The sequence below is a fragment of the Spea bombifrons genome, chromosome 10, assembly GCF_027358695.1.
Source record: "Spea bombifrons isolate aSpeBom1 chromosome 10, aSpeBom1.2.pri, whole genome shotgun sequence".
Taxonomy (NCBI): Eukaryota; Metazoa; Chordata; class Amphibia; order Anura; family Pelobatidae; genus Spea; species Spea bombifrons.
Genome location: NC_071096.1, coordinates 36,963,653 through 36,977,727, shown reverse-complemented (window position 1 = coordinate 36,977,727; position 14,075 = coordinate 36,963,653). Strand labels below are relative to the sequence as shown.

The 14,075-nt window shown below is 40.6% G+C and overlaps 1 protein-coding gene across 1 annotated transcript in view; it reads right to left on the bottom strand.

The window, feature by feature from the left end:
• Positions 1 to 14,075, bottom strand: part of PEPD (peptidase D) — a 65,397-nt gene that overhangs the window by 18,975 nt on the left and 32,347 nt on the right. Inside the window, exon 10 of the mRNA XM_053449653.1 lies at positions 2,174 to 2,242. Coding sequence (XP_053305628.1) covers positions 2,174 to 2,242 — 69 coding nt within the window. The remainder of the gene's footprint in view (positions 1 to 2,173; positions 2,243 to 14,075) is intronic.

The window sequence follows — 14,075 nt, the reverse complement described above, 5'->3', positions numbered from 1 at the left end:
ATCTTCTCCTATCCTCCGAGGCCCATCAAACTCCAGTAACGAGACGTGTACAAATCTCAAGGTTTAGCGGTCTGCTCGTTCACTTTTATTCCTGGGTGGATTCCCCTTCTTTGTTTTTAATCTTCACAGAGCAGAAATGAAACGAAGGATAGATTCATCCTGTCTGAACTGTCACATCGGTTACATGTCGGTGTCTGTAACCTTTATACAGTCAAGATAAAGGGCCTGTCACGCGTTTGAGGAATATTCTGCGCCTGGCCCTGTATAAATAACCCTGGCTAACCGAATATAACCCGACAGGCTTAATCTTCAAAATAGTTCCCTAAGCATTTTTTTACAAAATAAAAAAGCATTCAGAGAAAACCCATACACCTCCCGGACATTCACATCTACTTCAACTTCTTTTACAAGGACCTCCAACGTGAAACACTGAGCGCATCAGAAAGTTCACCTATATAAGAGAAGTTGGGTTTCAAACAGACACAAGGCATCTTAGAAAGCTTACAATTAGGTTTATCTTATATTTTGGGATTCAAGTTGTTGGCTCTTCTCAGAGCAAAGTCTCCTCGTAGGCAGAGCGAGAGAGAGGATACATTGTATTGTAGCAGACCGGACAGAGGGTCACACAGGAGACTCTACGTCTCACAGAGTTTGGGGAGCTTTTCTGTTATCTTTACTTCAAAGGAAGAAGACGCTGCGTCTCCAGAGCAAGCCCTACCAGAACATACTGAAGTCTCGAGAACTTAGTCCATCTTTGAGGGGTTTTATTAAATTTCTGTGAAAGTAGGTATTGTATTTAAAAGCCTGAGGTTCTGTCACTGCCAATGGCCGGTGGTCCAGATACAACGCAGTTAAGATCACACATCTAAGCCATAAAAATTGGCGATTCTGTCACACTATACGGTCATATATTGTTTACTTTATTATAGCCATTCAAAATAAGACTCACTAAACTTGGGGTACTTTGAAGTAGTGGCAGGCTGAGCAATATAAGGCCAAACAGTGTGACGGAATCCTCAATATTTTTTTGGTATTTACTGGGTATCCGCAGAGTTCTTTCTTTGTTTTGTGTATTTATAGGTCGTTATTAGCAGCAGCCTGGAATGCTCCCCTTTATATATATTTTTTGTTTTCAACTGATGGAATGACTTGTTAAAAAGCTATATATTCCAGAGTAATATAAGAGTTTACTTGTTTGTGTACCTAGGAAGGAATGGGTGCCCGTGTGCAATATTTGCCGTTCCTTTTCATTAAGCTGTCACTCACTATTCAGAGTGTGTTACTGCTTTATAAATAAAATATGCTAATAACCGATACGATGCCTCCGGCCAGAAAAAAAAGAAGCAGATTTTTGTCTTAAAGGAAAACACCTTCCGATGACTGATGTCCCCTCCAATTCACATCCAGTCTTTGTTCTTTAACCTCATCGAGCAAACACTAATTCACTGTAAATGTCACAAACATCAATCTCTGGTCTGGCTATGCAGCGCCAGCCTCCATGCATTGATCTAAGTAAAGAGCCTCAAACCTCACAGCGGCACATGCGCAAATGTGTGCTTTCACACCGGCTTCATACCAGGGACGCTCTACACAGTACAGACTCGCCGAGCACTGGCATGTTTTATTAAAGAGGTAATAAGACAGCGTAGTGCTATGGGTAACAGCTGGCCTACGACTTGTCACATACACATCCCTTGCTTAAATCATATTATATAAAGAGCTAAATGTCACATCTATAACAAAAAAAAGAGGGTAAAACGGCTATATCCTCCCCTACTACTGGTTCGAAGTGACTGGGTGCAGTACCTGTTACCGCCTGCACATTTATGGTGGCGCTCTAACCATTTTTTAAAGAGTCTTTAGTCGAGGTTGATATCTTTGTTTGGACCAAACAATAAACGACACGCAGAAAACATGTTAAATATACGTTGACACTGACATAAGACCTTAAACATATTCTGCTGCTCATTTATTAAGTGAATGTTGAACCCCTGACACACACAGCGCTACGGAATTTGATGGCGCTATATAAAACAATAAAGAATAATAATAATATTGTGAGATAGCCATGGGCTGGCAGACCCTGTGACCCTGCTGTGAGTTCAGAGAGGTCGATTATATATTTTTGTTTATTCCTTTAAACATAAGGGTTTATTTGTGGATCAGTACATACCTGCCGCAGATGCATGTGTAGGACGTGTGCCTCATTCCTCCACGTGAGTAGCAATAGTGCAGAAAAACACTGCGGGGGGGGGGAACAAACATATGGTTAATATTTTACAGAAAAGGCATTAAAACAGTATGGGCCATTTCTAATATGGAACAATTCTAAAAAGTATTTCATGGATTCCATTGCTCTATATACGAAGAACTTTAACCCTCCGAACCCCCTTTAAAATGCAGCCAAGCATTCATCCCTTCATAAAATATAAAAATACTTCCCAGAGCAACACGTTATTAGTTTGGGCAACGTTTGAGATTTTACAAACAAAACAAACAAACCACTAAAGTTACTAAAATGAATTTAGCTACAATTAGTTAGCAAAACACCAGATGAACATTAATCATTAAAAAAACAGTGCTTCTAAATACTTATTTTCCAAGAGAAGTTATCCCAAAAAGCTCGGTGATAATTCCTACAATCATAAGGGTGTCCTTGGGGTAAAAAAAAAAACCCAAAACAAATAACTTTTTCTTTGTTTTTTTCCTAAGGGATGCACCGTTTAGCATTTATTAATAAAGACTCTGTCAAAACTTTAGGTAAGCGATTGCAAATAAGCGTGCAGCCTAATTAGCGCGAGGTTATGGAGTGTTCTTCCGAGGCAGCGCCTATCTTTGCACCTTAATTTCCTCGGCTAAAGCTTCTTAAATAAATAGCATTAACAGCCGTAACAATATTTTCGTTGTTTTGGCTTCTAATCAAAGGAGTCCACGTTTCGTGCATGACTTCCCAGGGGAGAACGCGCTCTTTTCTCCTCTTAATGCGAAGCAAAAGATGTTGTTTTTTGGCTCCAGAACACTGAGATCCGCAGCATTTACCCAGCGGTTAATAAATAGAATAAATTACTTATAAAGGATATTATTCCCAAACTCAATAGGCCGTAGAAATTAGATTTAAAGACATTTCCCAAATATTGGTTTAAACCTCGGAATACAGTATGCAATATGTGCGTATTCTAGATTATTCCCGTAAACCTATCACTTTCCTATATAGCATTATTTTGGTTTTAAAGCAGCAACCGCTGAGGATAGCGAAGATTCTGTTTCAAGAGGCAATACAGTTTGGATTGACCCCGTTCTTAAAATCAGAATTCTCTCTTAATGTCAAATAAACGAACCGTATCAAGTAAATTAAACTCAAACATTGGAGGTAAGTCAACAACAAAAATAACTAACTTTGTCAACAAAAGAAGGTGAAGTATCAGCAAAAACTGAAATGTGAAAAGGTAAAAGCCTCGTTAAATCCCATAATTCTTTACAGCGGTGAATTCTCAGGTATGGCTGATATTTTGGAAATGTCAACTAATTCAAGTCCAAGTGACGAGGGACATCATGGAAATATCCTTCATTTATAAATTAAGCTGTTGACAAATCCACAAAATGCCGCAGGAAAAACATCAGCGTTTGAGTCGTGGGATTTCATGCCCCGGGATTGAGGAGGAATTGGACAGTCAGACCCCGAGTGCCTGAGAAGACCCCACGGATAAAGGTGAGAAGCACCCGGTGAATTCAGCGATTGTACGAGGATCGCGGTAATGTCCATACTTGCTAAAAGTGATGTATCCAGGAATAAACTAGCGACATAGTAACAAAACATGGATCGAGGCGCCTCTCTCTCCAACAAAAACCCACCACCGAGGATAACGCCTAGGGACTCTGCCACAACTGGGGCTTACCAAGGGCCACAGCAAGCAGGCAAGATACGTACAGGCTACTACACTGCCCAAAGTAAGGGAATGAAACGTGTAAGTGCACCTTGGCTGGGAAATGTTGGCAAATGAAGTTCATCAGGAAACACTGACATGGGTGACAAAGCAGACAGTACATGGAACGTAAATCAGAAGACAAAAAGATGGAGGACACTATACAGAGAGGGAATGAGAATGTGAGAGAGAGAGAGAGAGAGAGAGAGAGAGATAGAGTGAGAGAACAAGAGAGAGAAAGCGAGGAAACGAGAGAGAGAGAAAGCGAGGGAACAAGAGAGAGAGAGAGAACAAGAGAGAGAAAGCGAGAGAACAAAAGAAAGAGAACAAGAGAGAGAGAAAGCGAGAGAACGCGCAGTTCCTTTTTCTTCTGATACTTTGTAATGTTGCTTGTGTGTAACAATTCTTTTTCCAGATATCATAAATAATTATTCTATGACTATTCACAGCTGGAGAAAACAGCATCCTTAGCAGGTCCATCGCTGTCTGATACATGGTCAAGGTGACGACCCCCAGCAAACCTATTTTGCCCATTTTATACAAAATGATTACAGCTATAGATATTAAATACCCCAGCGTGGGGAAACACAAAATGAGCCATGGGGGCAATGATAGCCACTTCTCTACAATGTTTCTCAGATGTATAAAAGGAAAACCTCTCATAGCATCACAACTAAAGAAAACATATTCATTTCCCTGTGCAATTCGTGTTTCGTGCGGGACGCAGATGTACTTTGTCTATTTGAAGAGGTAAGAAGGCATGCGCCATAATGAGATTATTCCACCCTAAGAGCAGCTGTCACTTAACTCCGGATACCCCTCTATCCAAACTGTCCCGCTAATCACATTAGGGACTCATCAACGCCATCTCCGCTCAATGCCGGGGACTCCCAAGCCTGTCGTTAAAGGCCTCGAGCCGCGTCTTCAGGGCGCCATGGGATGATGAGTATTCTTGCAGCGCAAGCGGCAACAGAGAAATGTATTTCTTTATCGGCTAGCCCAAAAATAAAGATTTGATTGGCAGCTCTGAAGTTCAGGGAGGACAGACAAGGGATAGAAACCTCGCACTGGAAAAAATTATTCAAATCAAGCTTGAAAATAGAAAGCATGAAAAATAGAATCCGAAAGGCAGATAAACGGCATAAAAGCCGGGAATTAGCAAAGCCGTGCTAGAAGAAGAAGAAGAATTAGGACAATCTAATTCATCGCTGACACTGTATCTTCAAACGCATGACACCAAGTAGATTGACCTGGAACAATTTATAGCTGATGATATCATAGCCGCCCTGCAGTTTCCAGAATCGCGGCCATAAACTTTCATTAGTTGTGGCAGAACCAATAAAAAGGTCAAGATTCCGTACCGCACAGACGGGGGATTTATGTTCTAGAACATGGAACGGGAAGTGAAGTAATTCAGTGGTTAGTCTGTAGCGCCCATCACTCCCAAGGACTTCGAGGCAAGAGACAGGTGGATCTAGACAGCGACGGGACTGTATCTTCAGGTGAACATGATTAATAATAATAATATTATTATTAATAGTAATAATACAGGGATTTGAGACTTATTAATATTAATAATAATAATATCAATAATAATAATAATACAGGGATTTGAGACTTATTAATATTAGTAATAATAATATCAATAATAATAATAATATTATTAATAATAATAATAATAATACAGGGATTTGAGACTTATTAATATTAGTAATAATATCAATAATAATATTAATAATAATAATAATAATAATAATAATACAGGGATTGGAGAATTAATACGTCATGATCGCTCATATGTTTCCGTTACTTTTCTGGTGCGGAGGGGAAAGGAGCATTCTAATTGGCTATAACCGAGGTTTCCAATATTAATAAATAAGTAGAACCTTTGCCATTGTTTCAGCAACGACTACAGCTTCAACGAATCACTTTACAGAACCACAAGACATATCTGACAATCATTTTTGGGGTAGGATAAGGGTGCGCACGTTCAAGCATTGTAAATCATCCCCTCTCTGAGACTTTCTTGTCTTTTGTGGATTGATATAAAGCAGTCTTAAGATCGGATCGGTTTAGGACCCCGGATAATGAGTTTTCTTTGTTATTCTTTAAAAAAGCCACAGGAAAGGACCAGAAATCACCAGAAATGTATTCAAGCAATATCATTACCCTGAGACTCATTCATCATTCGCGGCCTAAGTTAATTATAGCACTAGGTGTTATAATTCTGCATCATCTCCTACCTTCTAACGCCGGATACCCGACACCGTAAACAAAGCGCATGAATGATGCCGTCTTTCATTACAAAGAACGCCTTTCGCGGATTGGACTCCGACTTGTTTCGTGTCACTTAGACGGTAATTCTTAACCAAAACAAAAGAAAAATGGGGAAAGTGGAGATTTATGCCGCTATTAGCGCCAGTCTCCATATGATATTTTTCACGCCGCCGCTGACATTTTAATACGAGCGTGTTCTGTTACATTATTTGCTCTGTCTAAAAATACACCGTGAATACATTTGCCTGAAAAATAATGTTTTTAAATTAACATTAACCAAGAAGAAATGTCAGCGGTTGTAACTTAATGCCACGGGTAGACTTTATAGGAACAGTGTGGCGTCCGTGGCTCTGCGTGGCGGGCCGGCGGAGGATATCATTATTAACTTTAGCCGAATTTGCAGCACAGCTGTGTGCCGCCAGAGAGAAATTTAAATGTTTAACCTCCTTCCCGGCTCCTCTTTTTTGATTGATTCGGGCCGGGGCAAGTGTGTAAGCCAGTTCTTTTAACAGAACAGCTCCCATAACTCTCAGGCAGCTGTAGGCACGCGCAGAATGGAAGGATGCTGTTGGCCAACTTCCTACGAGCGAAGAAAGGTTTTCGGAGGTATTTGTGCTGAAGGTCATAGCTTTGAGCTTCTCCTTGCAGGATAGGAGAGAGCACCTCAAGGGTATGACATCATCATTATCTGGGGGGAAAGCTAGCAGTCCGAAGCGTGAATAGGAGCAATCGAAGGAGCCATCAGAAAAAATACTCGGAAAGCCAGAAACCCGCGTTCTTCTGAGATACGTTTGTAACATTGTAACAAGCCGACTGCTCTCTAGGACAGCAGGCACCTTTAATTCTCTAGAGCCTTAAAGCGATGAGAAAAGTCCCGCGTATTATATTTATGTTGGGCTCCGAGGCTTGGCGTCCGCTGCATGGAATCGCGCCGCTTCTCCCGCATTTCTTCACTAAAACGTCACATAGTCTAAATAAAGAAAGAGGTTGTCTGGGTAACGCCATAAAACACACGAGATGTACAGTGTCACCGGGAACAATATTGCCCGGAGGTGAACACGACCGGCGTAATCGATAAAATACATTACGGTTTCTTAATGAAAACCATTCTTATTAAAGGGATCGCGCCGCTCGCCGTTAACGGAAGGTCTATTAGCCTTTAATTTGTTCCCGAGTGCTCTTGGCAAGCGCCCTTTAAATAATAATATGATGTATTGTGTAATATATATATATATATATACGTTACTGTTAATAAGGGAGCGCCTAAACTAACCCTACTGTTTGGAGTGCGATTAGGAGTATCATGAAGTCAGCAGGAAACGAATCCATCTTTTCACGGTATCTAATGTTATCGATACGATGTTACCGCTTAGAAAGAACGTTTTGGGAGCGTTTTTAAGGTCTGCTGCTGTTCTGTGTCACTTTCTTTCGCCGCGGAGGATTTAGTAAATAATCCTTTTAGAGGGGAGAAGGCATCCATCGTGCGGATGTTTACTCTCTCCCCTCAACAAGTCACTCCGCGGACGCCCTCCTGCCCAGAAACGGTGGTGGCCGGCGATATAATTAATGCGTTTGTCTTCTGCCGCAATGAATAAGTCAAGCCATTGTTTGTTGTCAAATCTAAGACAGGGAGTTTTAATAAGTCCAAGGCAGAGACGCGGCTCTCTAAAAAACGAAACGTATACGGAGAATACCTCCGGCTCCTACACATCATCTTCTACCTGAGCCTTCAGGAATAATTCAAATCCCCAGAAATATCCGGCTTTAGAAGAATTTCATCAAAGCTTCCAGAAGTCATAAAGTGCCCGGATAACCATCCCGCTGTTACACCGCGGCTGCTGGCCGACAGCTTTCTGATTTACGGAGTCCATGAATAATCCTGGGAAATTCACCCAGGACGACCGGCAGAGCGGGGGGCATCCGGGCGCTTCTAAAGCTCCAGTGTAGCTGTACGAGTGCCCCAAATGCCCAGTCTCTCACCGCGAGTAGAATCAATTCTTTTATGACAAATATCTTAAAAAATAATGTAAAAAAATTAAAAAATTAAGTATTTTTTTTAATTAAATTGGCTAATTTAAATATATTTACTTTATTTTTTTTAAGTCATCAAGTAGAGCAAAAGGGTCTTCTGATAGATTACACATTTATTTTGTTTAACATCAAAATATTAGAACACAGATGTGTTTATTTTCTAGGAATTTGGCAACAAAAATATTAGGTTGATGAGAATTATATTTATATTTTATATTTTAATAACTGTGTATATATATATATATATATATATACACATACACAGTGATTAAAATATAATTGAAACAAGAGTTTATTCTGATTATTGCCATTACACAATGGAGATTTAATTGGTAACAATCCATTACAGTTTCTCTTCCTGAAGTTCTAAAAGCCGTTATCTCACAGCTTTTTTTTTTTTAATTAAAGATGGATTAGCTAATAAAGTGTTCTACTAATCAATCTGCCACCGCGTGGCAAAGATCTCATTAATAACCCCTGATAGAAAGGTCTGAGCTGCAGACGTGAAATATTAAACAGTAATATGCCTCCTTCTTACTTATTTAAAACGATATTAGAATTTCATCAGGAACGGGGGGGTGAAAAATAAACAAGTTTACAAAAATAAAAAAATATATATAACAAAAAATCCCCAACTCAGAACAAACAATACCAAGGACACAGAGGAGGGTGAAATAACGAGGACGACTAGGGGTTAAAAAAGAAAAAAACACACAGAGTAGGACCACCAACATGCCACGGACCCACTGAACTACTAAAAAGTCAAATTACTTACATTTTACCATTTAAACCCATTTTTACATGTCATTTCTAGGTTTTCAAATAAAAAACAATTCTATAACTATGGAGTATAAACGGAAGAGCGATTTATCTTCTGAGTTTTACCATCTATGGAAAGCGTTTTTATCATAAATATGATATAATGCGGAATTCCTGCAAATAGCGCGATGATCTATTCTCACGGCCACAAACCGCGGCATTTACATTTCTCTCCACGCGCCGCGCGATTATTACAGAGAGAATTGATAAACCCGATAGCAGACGAATGTCTCCGGGCGCTACACCGGTCGTATATCTTAAACACGTTAAATAAAATGCGTAGGGACCCAGAAACACACTTATTTACTAAACCGAGAAATCTTACCAAACACATGCAACATTTGTTGTTGTTGTATACATGACATAAAGCGATGCTACATCTCTGTAACGAGCCGCTTAATGAAAAACACACGTTCATTAAAATCCACCACAAACAGCATTACACTATACGGACAAAACCTCTTAGTTACTGAAATCAGGGCTTGGACCTCTTACTTCCAGCGAAGGGAAATTTTAATGCTTCAGAATGCCAACGCATTTTGAACAATTCTCCGCTTCCAACTTTGTGGGGACTGTTAGGTGAAGACCCTTCTCTATTCCAGCGTGACTGCGCCCCAGCGCACAAAGCAAGGTCCATAAAGACATGGTTGGAGTTTGGGGTGGAAGAACTTGACCGGCCGCACAGACCCCTGACCTCAACCCCCATCGAACATCTTTGGGATGAACCGGAACGGAGATTGTGAGCCGGGCGCCTCATCCAACATCAGTGCCTGACCTCACGAACGCTCTACTGGATGACGTGCAAATATACACTCACTGGCCACTTTATCACCTGGCTAGTACCGGGTCGGACCCCCATTTGTCTTCACTTTTGGGATAAATTGGAACAGAGATTCTGAGCCGGGCGTCTCGTCCAACATCAGTGCCTGACCTCACAAATGCTCTACTGGATAAATGGGCGAAAAATCCCACAGAATCACCCCAAAATCTTGTGGAACTCCTTCCCAGAAGAGTGGAAGCCGTTATAGCCGCAAAGGGGGACCAACTTCATGTTAATGTCTGTGTGTTTAAAATGTGATGTCATCAAAGTCCCTGTTGGTGTAACGGTCAGCCGTCCCAATACTTTTGTCCACATAGTGTATGTCCATATGTGTATAGATATTATATAGACCCCCCTCTTATTATTTGTCCTGCTTCACACCCCACTATATCGGGGTAACGTACATCTCAGTAACAGATGCAGATACAGCCGGGAATCTTGTGAAAATATACACAGAAACGTAAAAGTTATCCAGCAGCAGCAGCTGTAAAATTACCACTTTCTTTTAGAAGACACAATGCCGCCTGGGGACGTATCCATCCAAACCGGAACGGAGGAACACGCAGCCGTGTTAAACTTTCCCCTAAACTGAGATTAAAAGTTTGCCTGGAAGACAGAAGCAAGCTAGGTTATGCCGGGAGAAGGGCTGTCTGGCTAAATAATGTTTTAATCTCATCCAGTCTTATTTTTTTTTTTTTTGCTATGAAGGTCGGTGACCAAGGGAAACATTATCTGCACAAAACCCGTAATCACAAAACGTCTTTGGTTCCTAACTGATTATCTCTGGAAATAATTTGTGGCGGCGGATACACAACCCACGTGGCGCGGCAGCAGATAAAGTGCTCAATACTTCTTCAAAATGTTCAGAGCTATGAAACAAATAGCGAGCAGAAATTTGTCCCCTGAGGTTGTTCAATATATCAGCTCCAAAAGAGGAAAAACAATGCGCTGAACACATCTTAAATAAGAAACCCGTTTTCAATCTGAAAACCGTTTCCCCCGGAATCTTTACTACGGCGATTACTGGATCAAAAGGTCCTTTTTTTTTTTTGTTCTTTTTTGAAATTTACTGTTTTGGAGCCCTTAGAATTTCACGGGATAAAAAAAAAAAACAACAAAAAACAAACAGGCGGAATCTTCAAAAACAAATATAAAAGCCGCTGAATAGATTTATATATATTTTTTTATATACATAAATACATATTTTTAGGCAGACTAAAGAACCACAAAACATATTAGACCGAGAGGAAAGAAAAAAGTGCGAGTTTGGAAAGAAACACCTTAAATTGTACAATAATTCCAAAAAAAAAAAATATTAAACCCAAGGAGTCGTCCCATTTATTTTACTGGTATTTTTCCGACAGGTTTCAAAAAAAGGATACAAAAAAAGAGAAAAGAGGGAACCTTACAGAAAATGGCGTCTAAATGGGTTATCGCTGGCTGTCGTTGCGCTCTCACCCTTGTTAGCAGACGTCTCATTTCTTCCATAACCCCGAACCAACGCCGGGCGCTCCGAGCGAGAGTCTACGTAAGGTCAATAAAAGTTAAGCGGCCATTGCAGCGTTATCAGCGCGAGGACACGGAGCTCCCTAATGAGATTACAATCTCTGCAGCAATTTAATATATTAAACAAACATCGCTGGCGTGGTAACACTTAGAAACTCAACGGACCATTAGCAGCAGTGTGTTAAATTAGGGAAAATCAGAGTGATTGATGCCTTTGTAAAGAAACTCAGACAAGAATGAATATTTATAATTATTGGGAAACGTTACACGTGGGGTAACTCGAGACCGGGGAGTTATTGCATTAGCGGAACGGCTCCGGAAAGGAGCGGGGGAATCGAATCTCGATCAGGCTCGGTACCGACTGCTAGAAGCTACAGCCAAGGGATATTACGACGAGAAAACAATCCTGTATTATTAGGTCACGTAAAGGGCCTACATATAATCACTTCTCTCAGCGCAGCAGGCGTACGTTGGTAGAAGTGTGAGGACGAAGGAGGAGTCGCGTGAACGTGCAATCGCAACACGACTAGTGTCTGCACGCGCACGATAAAACAATAGTGTCTGGAAACGAGCACTCAGGCAAAAGACGCACCAAGACGTAAAAGTCACGTTGTTTGGGTAAGAATCTTTGGAATTTGCTTCTTGTAACATGTGGGTAACTTCTACCAGGTGCTACAACGTTTGCCAATTCTCCATTCCTGGTCGTCCATGACCTGTCCTTTTAGATCTCACACAAGACTTGACTTTGAAATAGACTCGTGCTCTGAACTTTCATCCGAAATTCGTGGGGCCATATTTACTCACACTCTCACTCACTCTCTACCGCTCTCTACTTTCACTGCCAACCACTTCTGCTTCTGAATCTTTCTGCGCACCTTCTTTCTTCTATCTTCTCCCATCACTTCAATCCCTAACCCGGTATCTTCTTTCTTCGGCCAAAATGGCAGTGCTTCGGCGAGGTCCTGTCCAATTATCCGATCGTGGGAAGAGGATGTCACCGAAAGTACCAAGCGAGGGAAATCTGGGAATTTCGTTTCCAAATTAAAAATGCCACAGATTTTTTGACCTAACTGAATGGGCAGGGAATAGAATTCGTTGCCCGAAAATGAACGGGCCAAAAACAAACCGAAAGATGCGTCTGAATCGTTTTTGGCCCATTTGCACATGTCTGCTTCCAAACTTACTTCGAGTCCTGGTGGGGGTCTATCGAGTAAGACTGATCTGGCCTTCATTTCCAAAATCCGACAATCATCTTGGAGCCATTCTTGCAGTAGAAAGTTTTCAGGATCTCCTCAAGTAAGCGTGGACAGTCCATTGGAAAAGCCAAGTGGAGACTCTTATGAGATTTAACCATCTTTGTATTTATTATAAGCAGTAGCTCAATACTTTGTAGCAAATATATACTTTTACCATTTGTTTTCTAAATGGATGGTATTGAACGTTCATTTTTATCCTGCTGTTTTTTGTAAGCTTTGTGCTTTCATGAACTGTGTTTTGTATCTAAAAAATAGATTGGAGGCCCTAATGACTTACATACCCCCTTACGTGCTTTAATAGGGGTATTAACTTTCATAAAGGAATGCACCTGAAGAAATATTATTCTGGTAAAAGCCCGGAGAGACTAACGCCAGCAGAATATATAAAATTGAAACAAACAGCAGGAGCTGCTCTATGAACACTTCGTTGCAGTTTTTTAATAACTTAGAATTTTTTTTTTTTTACAGAAGACATTAAGTACATTTTAAGTACATTTTTCTGCGCTTGTGTTGAAGAAAGGGGGCATAGATTAGATGTGATCATCACCCCGACCCTAAGGGTTAAATTTGCCAATGTGAGTTTTTTTTTTTTTTAAGAAAAAGCCTGATTAGGAAGAGGTTCTGAAGACCAGGCTCCGCGTCAACAAAAATAACAAAGATGAAGACTCATGTAAGGCTCAGCCTAAGTCATATTTAAGGTGGTCTCCAGGTCTTCCAGTGGTCTCAAAAGCTTTCCCCTAATATAATTTAGCCAAAAATTAACTCTATAATAACTTATAACTATGATACATTGTATAGCGTATGCTTTTCTGTTGATGTCTTTTAATTTTGTTCAAAATACATCGTGTTGGAAATTCTAGAACATTAAAAGAAAAGATGAAAGCCGAAGAACTCCTCTCGTGTAGAACTTTTACCGCATCTTGTGTCCAGTCAGAGAAGTTGAGCTGTGATCGTACGATACTTCCTACCTCGTCTACGTGGTTTTTCCCCCCTCCTGTCTTCAAAGCGTTACGGATTGATTGCCTCTCCCAGCCGTAAATCAGAAAAATCCTATACTTTTTTTATCTTGTTAGAATTTCTTGGGCTCATACTGAGAAGCCATTAGTCTGTCTTTTTGATCTTAAAGCCACCGGCAATGTCTCCCGGCACCATTAACTACCGTGCCACATGGTTCTCATTTCGTATCAGTCCCTCTGTCGTGCGATGGATTCCCTCCATCTATTTTATTTTTAAAATACATACATATATATAAAAATGGTGCCGTCAAGCAGATGATTTATAGAGTCCGGCAATCGCCCAATGCGAAGAAATTGAATGCGGAGTCGGGAACTAGTGAGTAAGGTTTGTTACGTTGTCGTGCTCTGTGTAAGACAAATGTAGATGACGTCCAGGCACGCACACTCGCTTCCTTTAGTCTTAAACAATTCTCCCTTGACATAGACA